Raw genomic sequence first — 24419 nt, 5'->3', positions numbered from 1 at the left:
CAGTGTATCAATTGTCTCTTCTACTGTATTTCTTCTACTACTTTATTCCCTAATGAGGCTTCAAGCGATGTGGACATGCCGAAATACTTGCCATGATCAGTCTGGCAAGTGGGAAGTGACAACAAGCAGCTCAGTCCACAGTGAAAGCTGTCTTCCCTGCAGAAAGTAGAGGCTGGAAGAAAAATGAAAGCAGTCTGGCCAAGTATTTTTCCAGATAGCAATGCTCATAATACTAACAACTGAAAATTTGGTCATTAACATTTGGTCATTTGGTCATTACAGACAAACAAGTCTTAAAAAAGAAAAAAGAAAAAAAAAAAGGACTTCATTGCTTGCTACTCCTTCTTCATTTCTGTGCAATCTTATTTATTCTTCAAAAGAAATTAGTTTGTCAAACACCAGAGCCAAGCAAAATTGGAAATTATTTTTCTCCCATTAAAGTACCCATCACTATCCAAAAATATCTGAACAGAACTTCAGCCCCCAGCCCTCTTCTCCCAAGTCCCATACCACGGAACACATGAACAATTTTAAATGCTTTGTAGCTGCTGATTTATTTGCTTCTGCGGTTTCTTGTGTTTCTGCGTGGAGCTTTAACAAGCACCTCCGGGACATTTTGGTGCGGTTTTGTGAGTGGCAAACCCAACCCCAAGTAAGTAGCTCCAGCGACGAATCCTCCCTACGTTACACGCAGATATACATATATGTTCAAATACATACCTTTTTAAATATTTATACGCGCACACACGCACACACACGAACGTGCACACATAAATCTTAATCAAACTCAGCATTCCCTTGTTCACGTTTATTGACACGAGACGCGATTCCGCCCCGTTTAACGGCTCCCCCCGCCCCACAGCGCGGCCCGCCGCCACCACCCCACCCGGCCCCACCCGCTTCCCTTCGGGGTCGCTGACGTCACACCGCGACGTCCCGCGTCTGGGCCCTGCCTCCTCGCCGCTGCAGCCTGCGGAGTGGCGTCCGCAAGGGCCTTGTTAGCAATCTTATCCCTGTCCACCGAAGCACCTCCTCTCCGCCTCGGTCTCCCCTCTCCCCGCGTCCCTATGGCGCTGAGATAAGGAGCCTTCTCTCTCTGCCCCACAGTGGTCGGGAGAGCTTTTTCTCGTTTTCCGCTTCGCTCAGGCGCATCGCGGGCAGCCCAGGAGGCGCGGAGCGGAGCGAAGGCCCCGTCGCGCGGCTGCCGGGGGTGACGTGTCGGTGGGAGCGGCGGCGGCGGCGGCGGCGGCTCGGCCAGGCCCGGTCCGGTGCGGTCCGGTCCGGAGGGATCATGTGAGTGACGAGGCCGCGGCGGCCCTGCTCCTTCCCCGCCCCGCGGCGCCTCTCACCCTGTGCTCTCTTTCCCCAGGTCGAAGGTTACCTTCAAAGTGACGCTCACCTCGGACCCGCGGCTGCCCTACAAAGTGTGAGTGTGGCGGGCAGCGCCGCGGGGAAGCCCGCTCCCCTGGGCCGCGCCGGGCCGGGCCGGGCCGCGCCAGCTGCGGGGTGTTCGGGAAAACAGGCGGTAGCTCCCGAGCCCTGTGGGCTGTGGCCGCTCTTGTTACGGTTATCTCCACCGTGCTTCCCCGTGAGCGGAGAAGGCGTTTTTCTTCCTCTGTGTGAAGTGAAATACGGTGTTACGTTGTTGTTTGAAGTAGTTTGTAGTTTATTTTGGAAGTCGTGTGATCTGCATTTGCTTAAATTGTCATTTCAGGTTGAGTGTGCCTGAAAGTACACCTTTCACAGCTGTCTTGAAGTTTGCTGCAGAAGAAGTAAGCAGAGATTTTTTTTTTTTTAACTCTTTCAGGATTTCTGAAAACAATGACTTTTTACTTGGAAAGTACAATGACTAATTCAGCATAAAATACACAGTTCTGCCGTTGTTAGATGTGTGTGGCCAGGAGTATTACTGATACTTGTGTGGACCTGCCAAATCTTCCAGAATCCAAAATCCTGTCGTTCTTGCTCAATTTTGTATATGTTAACAGCAGATACAGACAGACTTTCAGTTTTTCCTTGTAGTTAACTTAAACAGTTTTATGCCAGCAGCACAAAAATCTGATAGTGATCACAAACAAGTAAAACACTGAGCATTTAATCCTCTAAATAACTTTTATAGGATAGTCAGAATATTTCTAGAAGTGACTCAAAATTTTTACATTCTTCTCACATACAGTTCTAGTAGTCTCTGATTGTAGAAAGCATATCGTTTCTGATTATAGAAGGCATTGATATTAGGCCCTTGAGCTGGGCTCAAAATGAGACTTATCAAAAGATTTCGATACTGTATTCTTAGTTTCTCTGTTTTTAGTCTTTCATGTGGAATCTGAAATCCAAAATTAGGTCTATAAATTGCCTGTAAATTATGCTTGAAGAGGCATATCCTCTTTGTTTCAGGTTAAATGTGCAAAGGTTAAGAGATGTTTATCTGGGATAAATAGTAAAATTGCTCAAAACCACAATTGTTTTTATGATCTGCTTAGCAAAAAGTTTTAACTGAGAGTCTTTTTTTAAAATACGTCTTTAACTAGGAAAGATAATGGATAAGGTGTCTTGAGTTTCCATATACTTTTAGTTTTATAGCAGTATGTAGCAAAAGCTCTTATGTTGAGGGGAAGCTGTGGACTGGTTGTCTGTTGTAACTTTTCTTGAACGGAATAGTATATACCTTTAAAAGACATTTGCTAGTTTAGTTGTTTTTTTTTTTTTTTTTTTTACTGTGAGTTTTGACCCTTTTTGGTTTTTTTTTTTAATGATCTGGACTAATGAAGCTGTGCCCCCAAAACCTGTATGTGGAGACTTGGACTGAAGAGTCCAGTAAATTTTGAAGTGTGTTTCCAGTGCAATTGGGGTTTGCATTTGCTGTTACAGACTGGTCATCTCCCACATGGGGAGTTGAATTGGATGGAATTGCACATCATGTTGTTCAAACTGGATCATTAATGAAAGATTCCTTTCTGAAATCTTTCCCTTTTATCAGTCTGTTGCATTTACTTCATTCTCTGCGTGGGACTCAGTTTAATACCATAGTCTGCAAGGAGCTTAAGCTGCTGTAAGGTGTCATACCCTCCAAAAGTGACTTGCTTTCTTCCATTTTGTCATCCTTTTGTACATACCCAGCATAAGAATGTATGGTGCCACATAGAGACCCAGTTTGGAGAAATTGTGAGTTAAAAATCAGACATTTTTTCCTGATGGGTTAATCTTCACACATTTTTTTTCTAATCTGGATTCATATTTTAGACACTGGATGTTAGTGGGTGATATGAGGGAACAAGGAAGACTAGGATGGGACTGATACCAGAGATGAGGAAATGCTTCTCCTGGTGGAGAGTTGCTGTCAAACCTGTTAACATCACCTACTTATAAAACAGCAACATTACAGTCAATACTATGTTCTCTGTGAAGTGGATTTAGAGAGAGATTATTAAAATAGTCACATTTAACAAAATATTCCTTTAGTTGACATAAATATTTTGTGCAGCCATGGGACCTCAGAGGACTGTGGATCAGCCCATTTTAATAGAACAAGTGTAGATGTTTTTTGGATGCTTGAAATAAAAAATGGAGAATGTGTGATGGAATGGAAAAGAGCCTGCTGTTGTTAGTGCTCACTTGTGTAATTGCTTTAAATGCATACAGAATAAGTTTTTTTTTTTTTTTAAGAAAGTGCGAAGAATGCTTTTCTCTCTCTCTTTCTCTCTCTCTCTCTAAAACAGTGTTAGAGCATTTGGGCTTTTATATCAGTTTGTGTTAGTGCTAAATAAAAATTAATAAATAATTATTTTATTTTTAAGATTATAATGGTGGTTTTAGTTGTCATTGATGATGTGTTATTGAAGCTTTTTACCTCTTTGAGACAAGACAGGGCAAAATGCTTTGTAAATAGAAGGGGGAGAAAGCCTTAGCTTCAGTCTTCCTTAAGAAGAATGTACTATATGTAATTTTTAAATCAAGCCCTGTATTTTCTCTGAATCTGGTGTTGAAAAGGAGGAGAAAATTTCTGTTTTCTTATGTGTTCCATGTTCCTTGAGCTGAATAGCTTGGCGTTAACCTACCCTGTCATATCTTGATCCAGATAAGTTTCACAATGTCTTGTACAAACCATACAGGAAAAGATTCAAACTGTAGTCTGGATTTAGGGCAAAGATTAATTGTTCTTCAGGCAAAGCACAGCAACAGTGTTCTGCGTATCTAGAGCTCTTAGAGCAAAGTAGGATTTAATCTTGGGAGCTTTTGGCTCTTTAACCTTAGTAAATTTCTACTGACTTCTTTTTCAGAGTCTTATAGTTTGTCCAAATATCAAATTTCTCTGAAACAGTAGAACTATAGCTATGATGTAGAAAGTTCATACTATATTTTATATCTCAGTCACAGTGGTTTGGATGGTTACGGTCTTTTTTAAGTAAATTTTTTTGAAATATTTTCATTTGGCAAAACAGTATGTATTCCTTCAATCTTTGCTTGGAAATGCATGAAAAGCCTAACAAAGATCTTTCTGTCATCTCCAGCTTATCACATAACGTGAAAGTTGGAAGTACGCAACTGAAAGTTGGCACAGTTGGAAATGAAAGAAAACTGGATTAGATATAGGAAGCTCTCAGGAAGTTTTAAAGTTTGTAGCCGTCTCAACCGTTCCCAACTTACATACTTGACTGTGATAGTTCGTATAATGCATATTTAACTCTTTCTTTGAGTTCTTTCTTTTCCGTGTGTGTCTTATAGACTGTATTTAAAAATGTACATTGAAATACAGGGTATAGGAAATGCTATTCTTTTCAGCTTGCATCTATTTATAGATTTCACAATTGTCACAGTATGTTGTGGCATTGTTAATGTTTTTGTTTAGGATATGTGGTACCTATTGTTTTTGTTTCTTTTTATCTACCTATTAGAGTTGTTTAGTACATATTCCCTGAGTATACATTTGCACAATACTAATTCTAGTGTAAGAGAGGTTTTTATTACTAAAATTGTCATCAATTTCCAGTAAATAAAGCTAAATCTTATTGCTTCATAAATATACATAAATATACGTATTTTTAAAACTATTTTTTTTAATTCTAATGTTATTGTTGATAGACTGGTGCTAAAATGATGTATTTTAATGCAGTTATCTGCTTTTATTGCTTCAAAAGAAAATGAATTTGTTACTGTAGGAGATTTTTTATCATTTTTTTAAGTGTGTAATTGTCGGCATAATATTGTCCTCCTTCCCTTATAATTTGATTGTAGATATTGACAAATATATTTCCTAGCACTACAGAAAGTAAGTTATGTGGTAGTCTCAATTACTGATTCGTAAGCCTTTTAAAGCAAGCATAAGAGCATCTTAAAAATGTGTGAGTTTGGGGAAGGGATTGAGATTTGTTACTCTGTTACCCATTCTGGTTTCAGAGCAAGCCAGAGATTATAAGATGAATATGGTATTTCTTTGCCACTTGAGCATCCATTAACTTCCTGTTATAGAAAGCTTGTGTATTTTCAACACTGGAAATGTATGCTTAGCAAGCACAGGAGGATTCTCTATTTGAGGCAAAATAAAATGTTAAGAATGTACTAGTAAATTATATTGCACCCTAATTATGTGTATTTATTTCCAGTGGTAGATTCCATTTGTATATTATACTTGTGACGTTTCTCACTGTGATGAATACGTAGCAGACAACTGAGTGTTAGTAAACATTATTGCTGTTTGGCCCAGTATTTTGGACTAAGATAAGTGTGTCATCTTCTTCTAATACAGTATCATATGAAACAATAAGAATGTCTTAACTACTGAATATTTGATTATTTTCCTGGATGATTAGCACACAATTCTCATGTGCAGGTAGTGTGACTGCATCAGATATGTTCTCTTACTGAGGAAATGTTCATGTTCAAATGTCTGTCCTGCTCTGAATGATCCATCCCTCTCATGCATTGTCATATAACAAAAGAGATGGAGAAGAAATGAGCAGAGGAACTCAACATTCTAGAAATTACAGTCATATTTCTTGTCAGATAATATAAGATGGAAGATAGGTAGTATCACCTATTTACATTAAAAACCTGTTTTAAAAAGTAACTAGATGTTTGTTAGCTTGTTTGGGGGCTTTTTATGTGTATTTTAGTCCTTTACTTTTTGAACTGGAGATGAACTCATTCCAGGAAACAGAATTTAATGTGATTGACATTAATGATACCTCAGTGTTCAAACCTTGAATTTAACAGATTTTCTTACATAACAGGAGAAATTAAAAGATTGTTCCTAAGATTGCTAAGTCAGGAAATCCAAAATTAGTGATCTTAGAATGAAGGCTTTATCTTTCTTCAGCGTATGGTATGTATGCACTAGTTATTATGAGATAGCATGCTATTTTTTAATTTTATTTTTTACTGTTATATATGGAGCCCCTATTTTATCAAGTTCATTATTCAAACCTTACTGTGAAAACAAATTTAATAAATTTCTTCATGACCCTGCCTACAATGACACTGGTAGCTAATTTATTATCATCTTTTTTCTAATATTAATGTTTTCATGCTACCCTGTGAGACGACAGAGTGTCACCATTTACTTGCTATGGATAAAAAGCAAAGGAAGATTAAGTGAAAGGTTTATGCTAATTTTGTATGTCTGATTGGAGACTTTTAGAAAAGAAAATGTTTTCCAGTATGCTAAGAATTAAGTACTATATTCAAGCACAGTTACCATGAGCATTAAGTATTGTGAGTGCAAAACATTTCTGCAGGTCAGATCTCAGAATCTTCAGCTGAACAATCAGAAAACAAGAAAAGCAGTTAATGACTGTTATTGAAAAGTATGGCATAAGTGATGTGCTTAGCAGAGGGAAGAACTCTGCACATCTTCCTGGGAAACATTCAGTAATTCTTTTAGTTAACTCCTTTTTCTTATGCAACATAAAGCAGGATGCACAGATACTTGCTGTTTGCTGAGACACCAGCCTCTTACATTAGAGATTTTTTCATTGTGCTAAGTAAAAGGAGGCAAAGAAGCAACCTCTGGTCCTCAAACCAAGTATCATTGGTTAACTTGTACCCACACTGCTTTCCACTTCTATTCTGACTGGTTCCATCTATGGTACAAAGGGCAGTATTTTTTTTTTTTCCGGGCTCAGTCTGGCTCCCTCTAGTACTAAGACATAATGAGTTTTGGCTTCCTCATCTCAGTTCAGATCTTCCAAAATAATTTGAAACTTGTGTGCAATGCAGCCCCATCTGAGTAGGGCTTGTAATGTGAAAGTTGCTGCATGTGATATATATGGGGAAGAGGGATAGCATGAAGACACATGATGGTAGTTGAGGGCACAAAACCTGCCCAGGCTGGTGTCAGAAACCTGAGGAGGGAGCCAAATGGGATGCAGTCCTATTAGTGCTTCCTCTGCCTCACCAGCAGATCCTGGAGCGAACTCTTCCCAATAACTTTGGCTGGGATTTGTCTCGGAAAGATGCAATTGGAGAGGTCCACACAGAGCCAAGGAGAAAACCAGGAATTTGTTTGAATTATCCAAGATCAACTCAGGCTAATTCTAGTTTAACTCCCCTCTGTCCACAGTCAAGGCAATAGGAAGTTCTTGTTATGATGATCTTTGTGATAGCAATAGATGCTATTAAGTACTCACAGAATTTATTTTGTGTAATGAAAGATAATCTCTTGATGCAGATTCTGTTTTTACATCAGATACGTTTTTCCCCCCCAGCATGTAATGTTCTTGCATTAACTTTTGTTTTTATAAATACATATATGTGTCAAGAGCACTCAAGTGTGAACTCTGTATGCATATGAGTATATACTTGTGTTTCAGGTTTAAGATTTTATGTTGCTCAGTTTTATTCCAGGAGATTTTGGCATCTGCATTCTTAGTCTTCTAAGTATAATTTGTTCACAGTGTGTGACATAACAGGTATACTTCCCAGAAGTTCTTTTTTGTTATTTTCAGTTCCCAGGGAATACTTAATTTTATGTTTTGTCTAACAAATAAAAATAATTGGATTTTTTTTACCCAAAGCAGCTAAAATTATAATTAGTTTGAATAATCCCCATATGTTTTCAATTTTAATTATGTCTCTTATGTTATTTTGTCCTACTCTTATTTCCTTTAGTTCAAAGTTCCTGCAGCAACAAGTGCCATTATAACAAATGGTAAGAGTATAATTTTTATATTTTCACTTAAGAGATATTGATAAAAGCAGAAACGTCTTTTCTTTCACAAACTGCAGACTGCAAACTGAACTTAATATTATTGCAACATTATTTATACTGCTTCTGCAAGGGATTAAATCACTAATTATTAATTTAAGTGTTTTTGTCCTAACATATAACTTGAGTTTTCTATGCTGAAGCTTTCTTGTCAGTATCTTCAATGAGACTGGTTTTCATTATAGGAAACAGCTGCTCTAAGGACTAATGTAATTACATAGATGATTGTTTAGCATCTTGTATTTTTTAGCTGTCAGTTTAGTATAACAAACTGTCTTGATGTTTGTTTTTTCCTTTTTTTTTCTATTTTCCCCTTTCCCTCACCAATAAAAAATGTAATTCTTTTATAGATGGAATAGGAATAAACCCTGCACAAACAGCAGGTAAGTTATTTATGGAGACCAGTATTAAAAAGCTCAATTATTTTTCTTTAAAATTAATGAATGGATGTCCAGATTGTATATTTGAAGTTTTGGTTTCTTAAATGGGAGAAATATTACCCAGTAATTGGAAATACAGTCAGTGTTGTGTATAAATATGTTAATTCCATACAATTATTGTTAACATTTGTTTATTTCAGTTTCTGAAAGAATAAGGCATTTGTGATCTTCAGAGCTTAGTTATTTAGTGCAGTTTTAAAAGAGCAATACTGCATTACATATTACTAAAATAGGAAATACTAGCCATATTCTTTTTTTTCTCCTATATCTAGTCCCGTAGTATTTGGTACTTCAGCAGTCCTGAAAAGATAGATTTAGAAAATAATACTAAGTTTTAGTGCAGAAAGTATGGGATACTTTCAGAAAGAGGAGTGTTCGTTGTGTGTAGCTGTCTTTCTCAGCAAGAAATTTCTAGATGAGGAGTCAGTGACTTACATGTGGAGGCCTAGCATGATTTGGTTCCCTCCATGAGAGGTTGCTTCTGTCACAGAGAAATATAAAATCTTTTCCTATCGTTTCCTGGAATGAGTGGATACCTAGTACAGATTTTGAATGATACTAGTAGTAGTTTGTAGTCCAGAAGCAGTCTTCTGTTGACCAGACTTACAGACTCGTTTTTTAAAAGTTACACTTTAAATTCATTTTGAAATTATTATGATAATCTAATCACAAACCACTTGATGAGACATGAGTTATAGTGGGATGGAATATCTTGTTGGCAAAAAAAATGGTCATAACTTTCTACTAAGACTATATAAAAATGGCTTTAGTGTTTGTCAAACGCAGTCATCTGGTGAAAGCTGTGAATATTCCTGCTTGTAAATATGATCCAACAGTTAATGGTGACTTTCTTGCCTCTCCTCTGTGGTTTGCATGAAGTCTCTGCCAGGTCTCGTTCCTTTGTGTCCTGTGTGCCTGCCAGACATCCAGACATTCTCCTTTTTTTTTGGGGGGGGGGGGGGGATCTAAAGAGAAAATCAGGAAGTGATGTATTATCAGCATGTTTAGCAATGTAAGATAAATGGTATAAACTGTAGAATGTTTAAGAAGAGCAGTTGCTGGACACTAGCCTTTGGAACTTCTTGAAGATGTAAAAAGATCCAGTTAAGTGTAGTGACCTAATTCTGAGATCTGTGGTTTCATCAGCAGCATCTGTAAATCAAGATCAAGCAAGTCTTTGCCCTTTTGCTCCACAGGGTCTTTCTGGAGCTCACCTCAGGACTCGTGCTTTACAATTTGACAGGTGTACTGCTCCAGTCAGTTTCCCTATGTGATACTATCCCTGTCATGATCTCATGATCAAATGCATTAAAAAAAATAACGAAACAGATGATAATAATGTAGGCTAGATACTTGATCATGATTGACCTGTAAGGCCACATCTTCACATGACTATTCAAGAACTGTTAGGCAAATCAGTTATTCAGTTGCTTGCTTAAGTTAAAGCATACTTACGGAATTCCTTCTCTTTCCCAAAAGTATATTCTTATTTTATATAATGGAGCCCAAGATAGTTGCAGCTTAATCCTTTGAAGCATATGGACCTAGAGCTACTTTACTCCTGAATGAAAGCATCCAAATAGCAGTTCATTATTCTACATAGCTACACTCATTGAATTCACATCTCCAGTTGACTAGCTTTAGCTCTCCAAAGTGTTGATAAATGTTAAGTTGTCCGCTACTGTACAGAACAGTAGTAGTCGAAGGTAAATCAAAGCATGTAGGTATAAAATATTTTCATCACAATCTTAGTCTTAGTTGCAAGAGGAAATTAGACACATAAACCTTTAAATGTAGGAGGCACCATTGCCCTGGTACTGCTGTGTGGTGTTGTCCATAAACTGGGGTGGAGGAGAGGGAACAAACACAGGACTTCTTATAGTGATGAAGATATCCATCCTCAGATTATAAGTAAATGTAAAGTAAATGTAATGTTTAGATACAACATCATATTCAGCCATATTAATTGATATGCCAGAAACTTGGTGTGAAACTTTAAAATACACAAGAAGTGTTTAAAATTAAAGTTCCCAAAATAAGACAGTCTAAGAATAAAATCTTAAAACTTGCAGATGTTGAAGTTCTGTGCTGTTCCATTATTCTTCCACCTTTCTGAGCAAAAGTGGTACCTCATTCTTTAGTTCCATTCTTCCTACATGATTCTTCAAAACAGGGAAAATGGAAGCTGAAAAAGCAAGGCTTAACACTTAATTCCTGTATTGATTTCAATTTGAAAGCCTGAGTAGTTCAGGGAGTGGTATGCCATAACTTTAATAAAACCATTGTGATATTAACGATAGAAATGGATTGAGAGGTGAACTGTTGTCTGCATAAGATGTATTTATGGCCTATTTTAAATTTTAGAATTTTACAGTGGACGTTGTAACGCAGATACTTCTCATCTAGATTAGTAAGCTTAATTCTCTGGTTTGCCAGAGACAGATTTTATGATGGATTTACCTGTTCAGTATGTGGTCTTGGGAGGCCACTAAAAAAAGGATGATATGCTCGTTGAATGGATTTTGTAATCCTCATTATGTTGAGTAAGTATGTTGGTCCTGATCCATGTGCCAGAAATGTGAAGTTCGAAAAAAGGGAAATTTTTTCCAATATAATAATCGAACAAATGTTAAATATCATAATCTTTTGTTATGAATGCACTCTGCATCCATAAAATGGATCGTTTGGGACAGAAATATGTTTGTTCTATTTTTTCAAGGCAGCATGAAGATGAATGAGGATAGGTAGATAGTATTAAAACCTAATATTTTGGAAGTCGGTATAGTATGCTTTATGTAATAACAGTATGAATTTAATTTAAAAAAGTGTAACTGTACATGAAGGAAGGCATCACATTAATGACAATCCTGGATACATGCACAAAATATTTTAGAGCTCTAGGTTTTAGGTACTTCTAATTTCCATACTTTGTCTTCCTGAAAAGTCTATCACGATTAGGACTCTACCGTGACAAATATGAATGAAGTCCAAAAATGTTTCATGCCATAGTAAGACTGTTATGTTTTGAACAATAGCAGAGCCTTTCTAAAAGGCAGGTACAGTTGAGGTTCTGAGGGTAGAGGCGGATGAGAATTGAACGACAGAAAGAATTAAGAATGAGTGTATGCATGAATGAATTAATTATGGAGCGGTAAAACTTGATTTCTTGGTCTTGAAATTCTCATGTGAACAAAATCAAGTATATTCAGCTATAGAACTGCAAAGTTTGAAAGACCAGAGCTTACAAGCTTGTAATATAAGATTTTGGCTCTGGTATTTTTGCTTACAGTTGGGTTTGGTACTTTTCCTTACTTACTTTTTTCCGTAGAATTCAAGAAGAGTTCTTTGGTGATATAGAAGTGACAAGGTGAAGTTCTGTGAGAACATAAATTTCTGATATATTGGAGAAATTACTACAAAGATGTTAAACACTGACCTCATGATATTATTGTCCTTTAAACATGTATGCCTTTTCAGGTAATGTTTTTTCTGAAGGGCTTTTATTTGATATATAGTATCCTATCCAACTTAGGTGTGACAAACTTTCTTTGTTTATTTGTTTAGGAAATGTATTTCTAAAGCATGGTTCAGATCTACGGATTATCCCCAGAGATCGAGTTGGGAGTTCTTAACAACTGCTAATGGAATAAGTGACATTACTATTCAGCCAGGTTGTATTTATTTTGGAACTCAGCTACTGAAATGACCTCCTTTAAAGCAATCAAAAATGACTCCCCAGGGTTTGATCTTTCTTTAAATACAGATAAGGTTTCAGTTCGTTGTTAAAATGTATTAAATCATACACTCATTCTTGACAAGTATAAGAATGGACTGGTGCCATATTATCTTCTTGAATGAAAGATGGACCTCTCCAAAAGTGTTACTGAAACCAGAAGGGCAGACACACAACTACTATCAAGAGATTTAAAATATTCTGTATTGTTGAGCCTACTCGGTGGAAAGGAGAGATGTTTATGATTTTGCTACAAAGAAATTGCTCTTTACTGAGTGCTGAACATTTTTTTTCTAAACCATGATATTCCCACATTCAGAAGAACAGTTTGTCCCATGTTCAAATATTTAGCTCAAATAGAAGAGAAATTTCAGGAGTTTATTACTGAAATAAATGAGTAACTGCCAGATGTTTCAAAGTAATTGTAAGATGCTGAAATTATTTTAAATAAAGGAAAATGCAGAGGTAATTGTTAAAATTTCATTTGACACTTAGTGAAATTAAACACAGTTTCAGAAAATTTGAGACATGATCTACCTGAATGAAGTGTCCTAAGCTGAAAAGGGTTGCACCATATTTTGGGAGTGTATAAGTATTGGTCAAATATGTCATTCCTTTTTCAGTAAACTAATTTTATTTCTTTGTAAAAGTCTTGTTTTGTTACTCTGTGTTACAAAGGAACCATGTAAAATTCACTGAAATGTTTGTGTTCAAGTAATACACTATGTTTATAAATTGCCTGAGGTAAATGATCAAAGGTGTATTTTAATTAGAGAAATTAATACTGTTTTTCTTGAACTAGTAATACTATTTTGTAATTTAATATATTTGACAAAATCTTACTCTGTTGCATTTTCTCTGTCTTACTGAGTTTGTTACAAGTATAATTGTCCTGTGCGATAATCATGCTCCAGAAAGATATTCAAATAATAGTGGCAGATGTAATAGAAGTACAAAATGCCTTTTGAGCTGGCACAAAGTAAGCACATAGAAGAAGACTCTGAAAGTGGTATTTGAGAATAAACATTTTCCAGTTCTAAAACTTAATTGTAAAATTCTGGATTTTCCTTTACTTCAATAAATGATATGAACAAAAAGAAAGCTGAAGCTGTTTGTTCCTTTTGTCAATTGCTTAATTAGATTTTTGACAATAAATTAAACTCAGTCCTTTGACCTTTTAATCAACATGTGATAGTCGACGTGAGATTCATTTCAAGCCAAAAGGTTCTTATTATGCAGAATTCTACAGGGCACTGATTTTTAAGGGCAGAGTTCATAGTTTCTATTAATCTAATGCTACAGTATAATTAGAAAGAACAAGATTAATTTCTTCTAATTATTGTCTGAAATTGTTGGCTGAATGCCTGAAGAACCACTTGATATTAGAATAGGAAGTTTCTTGTCTAAAGGTGCAGTAGTATGGTTTTAGAAAGACTATCATGGTTAAATACAGTTTGAAACTGAGATAATTTGATGTTTATATAGAAGAGGGCTAGGTAAAATAATTTAAAATGATGACTAACATTTATTACACTTAGGTAATAGCACTGATACCATAAAGTATTTGATATTTTGTGTTGTAAGTTTATGCATGTATACACACACACACACACACACACGCACACACACACACACACACACACACACACACACAATGAAGAGGAACTGCCTATTTGGAACCATAAATAATTTTATAGTACTTTCTGTGTGCATTACAGGTTCAGATTTTAGAGCTCATATTGAGAGAAACATATCTTTCCTGTTCGGTAAAGCAGCTTGGTATCACTGATAAAATGTACTTAGTAAGATGTTTGTAAATTGTTTTGGTACTGGTAAGCTTTTTTTGTTATGTATGTGTTTGACATGTAGTACAGGAAGAATATAAGTGTAGGACCAATCTTTCCAGGGCTTAGGAATCTTCGTAAGTTGTCCAAAGAATGCTGTTACTCCCAAATTTCATCTAACCAAATTTTAAGTCATGCTATGGAAATCAACTCTATCTGGAATTGATATTATCTTTGGCTCTGATTAGAACCTGATTAATGTTAAGTGAAAGATTTGCTTTGTCACTGATCAGCTTTGTCAATTCTTTGGTGAAGATGTGAAGTCAAATTGAAGGGTTTCTTTTGGTTTGGGTTTTTTTCCCATATTTTACATTTCAAATTGATGGCTCTTTTATATTTAAAAAGTTCTTCCATTAAAGGAATTTTTGCAGAGTCCTATACCATTGGTGTGAAAAAAAACTCACCAAAACTTTAGAAGATCTGTAATTATTCTTTTGATTTATAAAATGTTCTAAGACAGCCAAATCTATTATTTGACAGAATTTGAAGAAATCACAGAAATTTTTCTGGGAAGGAAGCACAATGATATGACGTAATATGGAAGAACCGGAACAGTTAGAAAAGGCAGTGACAGCACTTCTGTCAGTAGTGTCTGATTCCTTCTTTGTATTCCCAAGCCATAAAATCTAACTTTATTCAATGTTGGAGTTTAAAGGTCTGTTTTCTTCTCTTGTTGCTAACTAATAACTGAAAATTGTTGACAACAGGCCTCAAAGTTCAGAAATTTTTTTCTTTGTGTTTAGATTGATGGTGAAAACTCTCCTTCCTCTGCCGGTCCAGCGATTAAATCGCAGTTGTAGTAAGAGAAGGAACTGTGCCGGTATGACTGCAGAATGTTAGTGGATTCTGATGGTGCTGGGGGCACAGCAGCCCTTTGTAGGGCAGTGTGCAGGTAGTGTCAAACAGTGGTTTAATAGGGCAGCAGAAAAACTAAATCCTACAGTCATCTTGGTGCTGTGGAGACTGGATTTCAGCAATACTGGGTGAGCTCCATGCTTCAGCTGAGTAAAATTGAGTTCATGTGCAATACATAGCGTTCAGATTTAAATACTGTACCCCTAACTACAACTCAATAGTGAATTTCAGCCACTGTTCCTACTGATGAAAAAAATAGCCAGAGGGTAGTATTCACAAAAGGAACAAGCACTTCTTCCCTCCTCTCAATATTTTATGTTGTAGCATTGCTCAAACTACTTGTTTGGCCTGGATGCCAGGTAAAATTACATGGAAAACTTGTTTGCATGAAAACAAACCTGTGTTTTCGCTGTCATATTTAGTTGAAGTCTTCCCCCCGCCCCCTGCTTCCCATTTTAACATTTAAGTTCAACAGTTTTGGTTGGATAATGGGGGAAAAGCTTGTTGTTCTTTACAAAAGGCTTTGTCAGGTTAAAATTAGTTCTGTTTGCAAACAGAAGAATACGTGTGCTGAAGAAGAAACCAAGATTCTGTTACTGTATTTTTTTCAGAGGATAGGATTAGTCTGTTATCTCCTTGAAGAGGTTAAACGTTCTTGGAAAGCACATATTAGAGAATTTGAAATGTGTTCATGTAGCCACTAATACAAAGACCAAGTGCAATTTGTGCTCCTGTTTATTACTATGAAGAAAATGAAGAGACTGTGGGTGGGAACTGTCAGTGTCTTTCATTGATGAGAAATGCCAGATACTGCCTGTAAGTACTGTCTGACCCTTAGATGTTTTGTATCATTTTGTTGTTGTAAGGTGCAACATCTCAAACTTCAGAAGTCTCAGATGCCATAAAGACTCGCTGTTTGATGAAAACTAAAAAATGGGCAGGGGGCCCCTTTCTTACCCTATTGTGATACATAGTCACCTTGTAAATCCAGACTTGCACTCTGTCTCAGTAAAAGCCACAAGTTTTTAGTAGATGCAGGCCGTTCAATTTGCTGTAACAAGCCTCACAAATTTTAACTGAAAAGCTACAGTGTTACTTAAAAGAAAGTAAATGCAAGGGAGATACATAACTGAAGCACATCATCTGCATCTTGTGGATGATTATAAATGGCTTGGTATTAATATTCATGCATGTTCCTGATATTTTGCAAGCATCAGGCATTATTTTGAAATGCTTTCTAAAGTAGTTCATAACACTTTGGAGTAATTAAGAGAATGTCCTATCTTCTGATAGGAAGATCTATCTTTTTATTGAATAACACGAGGCAAAAGAGCTAATTTGGAGCTCTGTCAGAAATGTACATTAACTTTACTGTTATCAAACGTGCATTCCATGCAGCCTTCTTGCCCTAAATGCATGGTTCTTCCTGACTGCGCAGAGTAGTGTTACTGTCACAGGACTTTATCTGGGACAACTGCAGTTACATCCATGGGGGGTGTAGGGTCACAGGGGGGGAGGGAGGGGGGTGAAGGCTTATGTTTTTTTAAAATGATGCAAACTTACACTGAATATATATAGTAAGCAGACGTTCTTACAGCTACTACAGCTTCAGTAAAATTAGGCAGTATTGAACTAACTGAGGTCATTTCAGGTCAGTAAGTTTTGGAACAGTAAGGTTCCCCTCTGTGCCATCTACTGAGATAACCTTTGGACATACTCTGTTGATCAGTTAGTGAGTCTTTAATCAGCAATTCTTTAGGGAGCTCCAAAATTAAATAACCTAGGAAACGTGGCCTGCTGCTCTGATATGCATAACAGAATCATATCACAAGAGTAACCCTACTGAAATGAGGAGGCTTCTGTTGCAGTGGGAAGGAGGGCCTGGTTCTATACAATTAGACAATTTTATGTATGAGATCAGATTCATGCTTGAAATTTAATGTATATTTTTTTGCTTTAGGAGGGGGAACATTATTTTTGTGCTGTCTGTCTGCCTTAAGCACATTAAGGAAGGCATTCAGGAAGAAGTCCTGGTTGGCAGCCTGATACTTTGGATACTTACCACGGAGAGGAGGGTTCCTCTCTGTGTTCTAGGAATGGTGTCTGTATTGTACGTTCAGCAGCCAAAACAAAGAAAAGATCATAGGTGCAGGGAGAAGAACACAAACCTTTTCCAGGATGAATCGAGAGAGAGAGAGAGAGAGAGCGCACACTTCAAATGCTGAGCTCTGTATTTGCTCATTTTCTGTTTTAACTATACCTTTCCTCACAGTTGCCTATGTATGCATGCAGAGTGCCCTCAGCTCAGGATAGCATGCAGCCTACTGCTTTCATCATTCTCCTGGGAAATGGGAGGTAGGAAGCTGACCTTCAGGATGAGTAGAAAATTGAACCTTCATCTTAATAATCTAGATGAGCCTAGGCAACCAAAGTATCAGGAGGTGTGTGTGTGGGGGGGGTGTACTCAGGGCCCTGCTTCTAAGTTGGCAACAAGAGCAAGGTCTTTGTGGTTTACAGAGATTTGGGGGCTTATAGTACAAGAGCATTGACAAACTGGAGAAAGTCCAGTGGATGATGAACGAGATGGTTAAGGGACGGGGCATGTGATGTAGGAGGAAGTGCTGAGAGAGCTGGTTTTTATTCAGCCTGAAGCAACAGATAAAGGGGGAAATTTATCTTCAAACAGCTCATGAATGGTTCTGGAGAAGAAGACAGAAGTTAGTTGGAGATGGATAGTGAAAGCATTGGGCACAGGTTGCAGCAAGGGAAATTCTCATTAATTATAAGAGAAGAATTGTTCACCATGAGAAAGTCCAGACACTGAAACTGGTTGCTAAGAGAGGCTATGGAGTCTATATTTTTGGTGATATTCAAAACATGCTTGGACAAGGCCCTGAGCAACTGATGTAACTTTGAAGCTACTCCAGCTTTGAGCAGGCATGTGAATCAGACCTGTCCAGCTGCACTTTCCAACTTAGTTCCTGCTTCATTCTTTCTTTGCTCCCTCTCAGCTTTTTCTTGGTGGAGAAGGAGCTACATTTTGCTTTGCCTTAGGTGTCTGCCCAGGCAGTGGAGACATGGCACAGCCACAGCTCTTCCTACTTGACCCCTTTTTACCCTTCCCACACTTGCATATTCTTAAAATACCTATGCATTCTGGAGTACAGTCCTTGACCTCCTGCTATAGCAGGAGTGACAGTAAAAGTTTGACCAAGCAGAGGAGTAATGGAAAATCTTTCTCCTCTACATTTCTGCTGAAGCCGTGACAGTTCCTTAAGTAATTTGGAGACTGATAGTTAAAAGGCAATACAAAAGCATGCATTTTCATTATGATGTTAATATTAGACATTTTGTAAATTATATTTTTAATGTTTAAGTCAGAAACAAAAAGGCAATGTTGGATATAGCTAATCAGCAGGGAGCAATGTTTATAGCAGAAACTTTCTAAATGACATTTTCCTCACTTGGGCAGGGGAGGGAATGTAAATAGCATTACTGTAATAAAATGCTGTCAGAGGATCCATGTTGCTTGAAAAATTAACATGTTTCAATTCAGCTTTATATTGACATTTCTAGTTAGCAGCAGCGATTTAGCGGTAGAGACCCATTAACTGCTGACAGGGTTCTATTCCATTCCTATGAGCTCTTGAGTAGGACACAAATAATACTCACTAACAATAACCGTAACTAGGCATCTTTACCCCCAGCATGCATAGTGAGAGATCGTACAAACTCTCAATGTCAATAAGCACCACCCATGCAGAGGAGAAGATTATTAGTACGTGAACAAGTGCGCAGCACGTCTTGCCAACTGCACAATAGTCAGCGTTATCCATTCTGGGTGACGATGAAATCAAAATGGTCTAATTATGTCAGATTCATTTAATTTCCACTTTTTGACTGAATACTGCTCATGAGAAATATATCTGTACCATAAAATAAGAGCAGGCCAGAATGTGAGCTCAGGTTCTGATTATTCTCACTTCCTAGCTCTGTTTTGAACCAGTCCAACAGTCTGCAAGACACACCTGCTTTAGACAGGGATTGAGGGACAGTTGGTACCATTTGACCTCAAACACATGAATCTATCATTTAACAGCTAGTCTGAATTTTACTGATTTCATTTTTATTTGTAACCACATGGCCATAAAAACAGATCATCCAAGTTAACTGATTTTCAACCTTAAGGGTCAGGGATCCCTGAAGGTTTGTAGGCTATATCTGAATGTCTGCAAATGATTACAGAGGAAAGAAATTCAGACGCGCTTTTATGAATTAACCTGCAAATTTGAAGTTTCTTCTGTCCCGAAATGCGGGAGGATCTTAATAATACCAGAAAATTTTGCAGACACAATAAATGCTTATGAGGAATTAAAAAAAAAATCTGTATAACTTAAAATGAGAGCATCTGGGTGCTACAGGGACAAATAAGACTAGACATGATGTGAGCAGCTTCCCATTTTTTTCCTGTAGCAGTTCTCACCAAACTTTTATTGGTGACCACTGCCCTGTGGTTACTCTTTAGGCCTGCTTCCAAACACAGATTGGAGAGGTGACTGGGCTTCAGGCACCTCTAAAAAACTCCTCACTTCTTTCAATTCTCACTATTCGGTATGTTCATCTATGTGGCTTAAGGGATTCTTCCATAATAGATATCTTTTATCAACAAAGTAGAACAGACTGTCTCATCTCTGAATGGTTAAAATAATGCAGTTTAAATTGAGAAGCCCTTGAAGCTGGGGAAAGAAAAAAATAAAAGGCATGTTAACTCCCATGGACTCTGCTCTAAAAACAGTTAAAGCTATTAAAGGTAAAACAGCTATTTTCAGCTCTCTGAAATGAAATGAGAAGCAAAACAGTAACTTCACTACTTTATACTGTGTCAGCTATTGAAGCAGAACACTTGTTCATTTATTTTCTTATTATGCATTAAATGTAAATTTTATTTTTAGTTTGAACTATGATATCACCTTGAAAACAAAGTTTAATTAAATTTCCTCTGTGATGTATTTTCATTGCTTGATGACCTCAAATTAGGCCACAAGAAAAAGATGTAACAGCTTCCAGTGTTCATGACAAAACTAGGATGTTTGTCAAGAAGCTTTAACTTAGGGTTTATCTAGTTAGTGGAAATAATTTTAAAGCATTCACAACCCTCAACAACATTTTGTCTGAAGATGACTTGACATTTGATAATGACAAATGCAAAACATATACCTGCTTTTTAGTGCTCAAATATTAGTTTTACTAATAATTTCCTGGAGTGAGGAAAATTACTGCATACAAAATCTTCTGCACTATATTACAATTTCTGTTCCAGTCTAACAGCTAAATTAACACAAGCAATTGTATTATCAAGTGACAGTGGAATGAAACTTCAATTCTGCTTAAAGAGGAAAGAACAACGACCATGAACTGGCAAGTAAATAGTTATCATATCAGTAATATGTATGATTATGTACTTAAATAATGTGAACTTTTAATTTCAGTATAAAAGAAAACGAAATATTTTTATGAACTGGATGGGGAAGACTGTAATTGAAATGCACTGATTCTGCTTCACTTTGATTTATCTAAAACATTAGTACCATTTTATTTGATGGCTTGTATAAGACTATAAGTATGAAGAATTGTAACTTTTTTACACAGTAATTCCGTAATTATTTTTGTTGTGAACAGACTTACATGAGTTATTTGCAATTGACACACATGAAATTTCCAAAGAGATCCACAGCTCTTCTGGAGAGTTTTTCCAGGTCTAAAAATTTTAAAGGGCTGAAAGAAATTGATCTAGCTTAACTGTTGATTCTGCAATACTTAAAGAATAAGGCAAGAATAAATCTATACTACTTTTTTTCTCTGAACATCTTCTTCTTTGAAATTACCAGTAAAAAAGATACTGCAGTCTCCAGAGGTCTTCTGCTCTAGTGTTTACTACACTTATATTTAGAAAGTTTTTCCCAATCTCTGTTTTAATTTCTGAAAATTAAACCTGCTTCTTCTGTTTCTCTTCCCAGTAGATACTGAGAACAAGTGATGTGACCAACTCTGTTCTGTAGGTACCTATTTCTAGAGTATAGGAGAAGCCTAGGCAATGAACTTAGGTTAAATGGACCTAGCAGGTAAAAAGAATTCTATTCAGGGAGGCTTTTACGGAAAACAAATAATTCCCTTAATGCACTTAATGACCAGTGCAGGTGTAGGAGATGATGCTTCCTGTTCTCTCCATGGTTTTATTAGCTTCCCAGCTAGCCACACTATTATTTATCATAAACCTATGCAGCTTCTTAAAAAGCTGTTTAAAACTAAGCTGAAGAAAAAATGTAGACTGTGCTTTAATTAAACTCTTGTCAGAGGTATTCAGGCAATACATTCATTTGGAATCTTGTAAGTAGCTCTGTCAATTCAATTAATTTCTTGCATCAACATATTTAAAGATATTAATCTTTCTTTGCTGAGGGGCTTTCTTTCACTTCAGTTAATGCTGCCATCTTCACACTTCATTCTTTTTTTTCAACATTCTCTGCACATCTACTTTTTTATAAAATTACTTCTTCCTCTGATTGAATCCAATTCAGATCCCCTATCACAAGCTTTGCTCCATCTCATCTCTTTGAATTCTATTTTTCTATGTTTTCTTTTTGCCAACTCCTTTCCACAGCCTCCATTTCTGTCATTTAATTTAGCACAATTAAAGTGGTCCATTCTTCTGGGTTGTTCTGAATTTGCTTTCTTAATCCTCAGTCTAGCTCATGCCATGGCTGTTTTTTTCAGTTCCCCTGCCCCAGGGCTAATTTGGTGTGTAAGAAGGTGCTGGAATGTTAGTGTATACAGCTGGAGAAGTCTCTTGTATTTCAAATACAGATTCACTAAAAAAAGAAAAAAAAGAAAAAAAAATCTGACATGCAGAAACGGGCTCCAGTACTGGAAACATAATACATCAGTCTGGGCAACTCAATCATTAAATTTGTCCTTTTACTTTAATACTTGGTGCTTTTTCATATTATCCATGTTGCTTCAGGAGAATTATGTCTGTGTTGCTTGAAAGATTCAGAGTTGCAAAGGCCATTGTGTGATACAGGAAAAGGAATCTGAGAAAAAAATATTGCTTCCTTTGGAGCATCTGGCAAATGGCTTAACTGAAAGTGAGAGATCAAAGCTTTCCATACCATTCCAGAATGGTGTACTGCTTGCTTTCTTCAGAATTTTATTGTTTTAGGTAATTGATTAGCCACTGCTAATCTTACAGCAGAGGTCTGGTCAAATGTTCATCTAAGTGCTGGTTCTTTTCATATCTGCAATTCAGCATACCTTCTTTTTTCAGAAAAAATGTATATATACTCAGCTATTCAGCAAAGCCAATTTACTGCTCATAAAAGTGAAAGGATAGACTCTGTGAGTTGGGTGAGCTTTAGATCAGGCCTTTCCATGACAGAGATGAGAAGTGCTGTAGACAGTGGAGAGGGAGAGAAAGAAGTTGTCTCTAGTGGCTAGATTACTAACACTCAAGAAAACCTCACTTTAATTATCAAATATGCTTTTGGGCTACTGAGTGACTTTGAGGAAGCCATAAACTGCTTTAGTCCCTCATTCTTCCTCTTTAGTTTTGTTTTGGCTTTCTTTTTAATTTTTTGGTCTGGTTGCCTTCTTTTCTGTCCATATCTTTAGGGTATTTTTTAAACCATACTTTAATCCTATTATCCTACAAATCCACTGTACACTATTATTTCTTGCTAACTACAGCAGCTGATAACCAGTTCTCATGCAGAGTGATAAGAAGCACAATAAACAGGGGCTGAGAAACAGAAAGTTTCAGGCATTTAAAAATCTACCTTGCTGCAGTAGATTATAAAAAGCATGCCTACTGGAGAATTAGTTCAGCTAAGTAATACTCCTTATTCAAGAAAGTAACATAGGATTTTTTCTTAATGTAGGTTATAAAAGAAAAAAAAAGCTCTTCTCAAACCCTCAGGGGTTTCACATGGAAGGTGCTCAGAACTGCCCTCCTCCAGAGAGATAGGCTCTCATGAAGGTTTTTGACTGATTGTATATTGAATATGAGCTCAGTTAGACAAGCTGATCTAGAAAAAAGAGAAGGTGACAATTTAAGTGGCTTCAACTTTCAAATGCTTGCATGTCTCTTAAGTCTACATAGATGACATACCAGCATCTCAAAGCATCTGTACATGAACTCCTGATATTCCAGCTTCTGCTCCCTCCTGTACTGTATACTGCCCTATCCCTTGCTGAGTATCTCCATCTACTAATTTGCTCAGTAAAGTGCCTCTTTTCTCAAATAAGTGGAGCAGAATCCAGCATGCTGACACCATTCCACAGCAAACATAGCACAAATCTCTCCTCTCTTCAAAACTATGGGAGCTAATACATGGTTTGTGTTCTCAGAGCTCATGCTTTGCATCCAGCATGCACAAATTGCTAGATGTTTATTATATTTGATCCTGCCACTTTGCAGCAGTCTCCTATTGTTAAACAAAACAGACCGCATAACTGCACAGTCTGTTGAATAAGCAGCCTCCTGTTACCCGTGCACTGTGGAAAGCACTGTGACAGTATTAACTTTCAGCTTTGTGGCTGACTAAGTCAAGCTGAGAGTGACTGATTTGTTGCACTAATCTCCCTAGCAATTAAACTGTTAGCCATTAAGAAGTGCTAATGTACCCCAACTTATAGGGGAGTGAATTAATATGCAAGTCTTCTGCTTAGTTATAATTACTTTCCATCTATGATACTTAGAAGACCCAACCTTGTCTCATTCACAAGACAGCTTCAATGAATTAAGGAAAGACAGAGAAGGAAAGGAGAGTTTAGAGCTGGTTCTTTTCCACCTCTATGCCTCTCATCTCAAACATTCCTAATGCAGGTCCGTTAACAAAAGAAAGGTCTGCAAACTGTGTAAAACTTCCTCTACCCCCCCAAAAATATGTGCTTCCCCAAGAGTAATGAGATATAAAGGTTCTCTGATCCCAAGCATGTGATAACACTGTATGATTTCCTCAGCTCTTTCTTGGCATATTTTCCTTCAAGAACTGAACTGAAATGCAGCCAAAGATTTTTGTGTTAGAAATGTGAGCTAGATTATTTTGGCAAAACGTCTATTGCCAGTAATGGAAACCCAAGGAACTTGTTATATCAAGAGAAGTAATTATGGAAGGTAAATAATAATACAAAGTAGGAGGACCTGAGATTGCAACAAATCAAGCATAGATTTGATTTATACAGAGATGAAAAACCAAACAAAACAGTATATTTATGCTGCCAATATAAATTGATTTTCTACTGCAATATGTATATCAGTCAACAAGATTACAGCAATATTCAGTTTT

General features: G+C 36.9%; 1 protein-coding gene across 1 annotated transcript; it reads left to right on the top strand.

Moving 5' to 3' along the window:
- The first annotated feature begins 67 nt into the window (after window positions 1-67).
- UFM1 (ubiquitin fold modifier 1) lies at window positions 68-13477 on the top strand. The gene is made up of 7 exons (XM_062582633.1): window positions 68-165; window positions 970-1293; window positions 1370-1426; window positions 1715-1772; window positions 8107-8146; window positions 8554-8586; window positions 12208-13477. The coding sequence occupies exons 1-7, from the start codon at window positions 68-70 to the stop codon at window positions 12273-12275; spliced, it is 678 nt and encodes a 225-aa protein (XP_062438617.1). The 3' UTR covers window positions 12276-13477.
- The last annotated feature ends 10942 nt before the right edge of the window (window positions 13478-24419 follow it).

The sequence above is a fragment of the Rhea pennata genome, chromosome 1, assembly GCF_028389875.1.
Source record: "Rhea pennata isolate bPtePen1 chromosome 1, bPtePen1.pri, whole genome shotgun sequence".
Classification (NCBI taxonomy): Eukaryota; Metazoa; Chordata; class Aves; order Rheiformes; family Rheidae; genus Rhea; species Rhea pennata.
The sequence above is the reverse complement of the archived record's forward strand: the minus strand, read 5'-3'. Positions and strand labels throughout refer to the sequence as shown.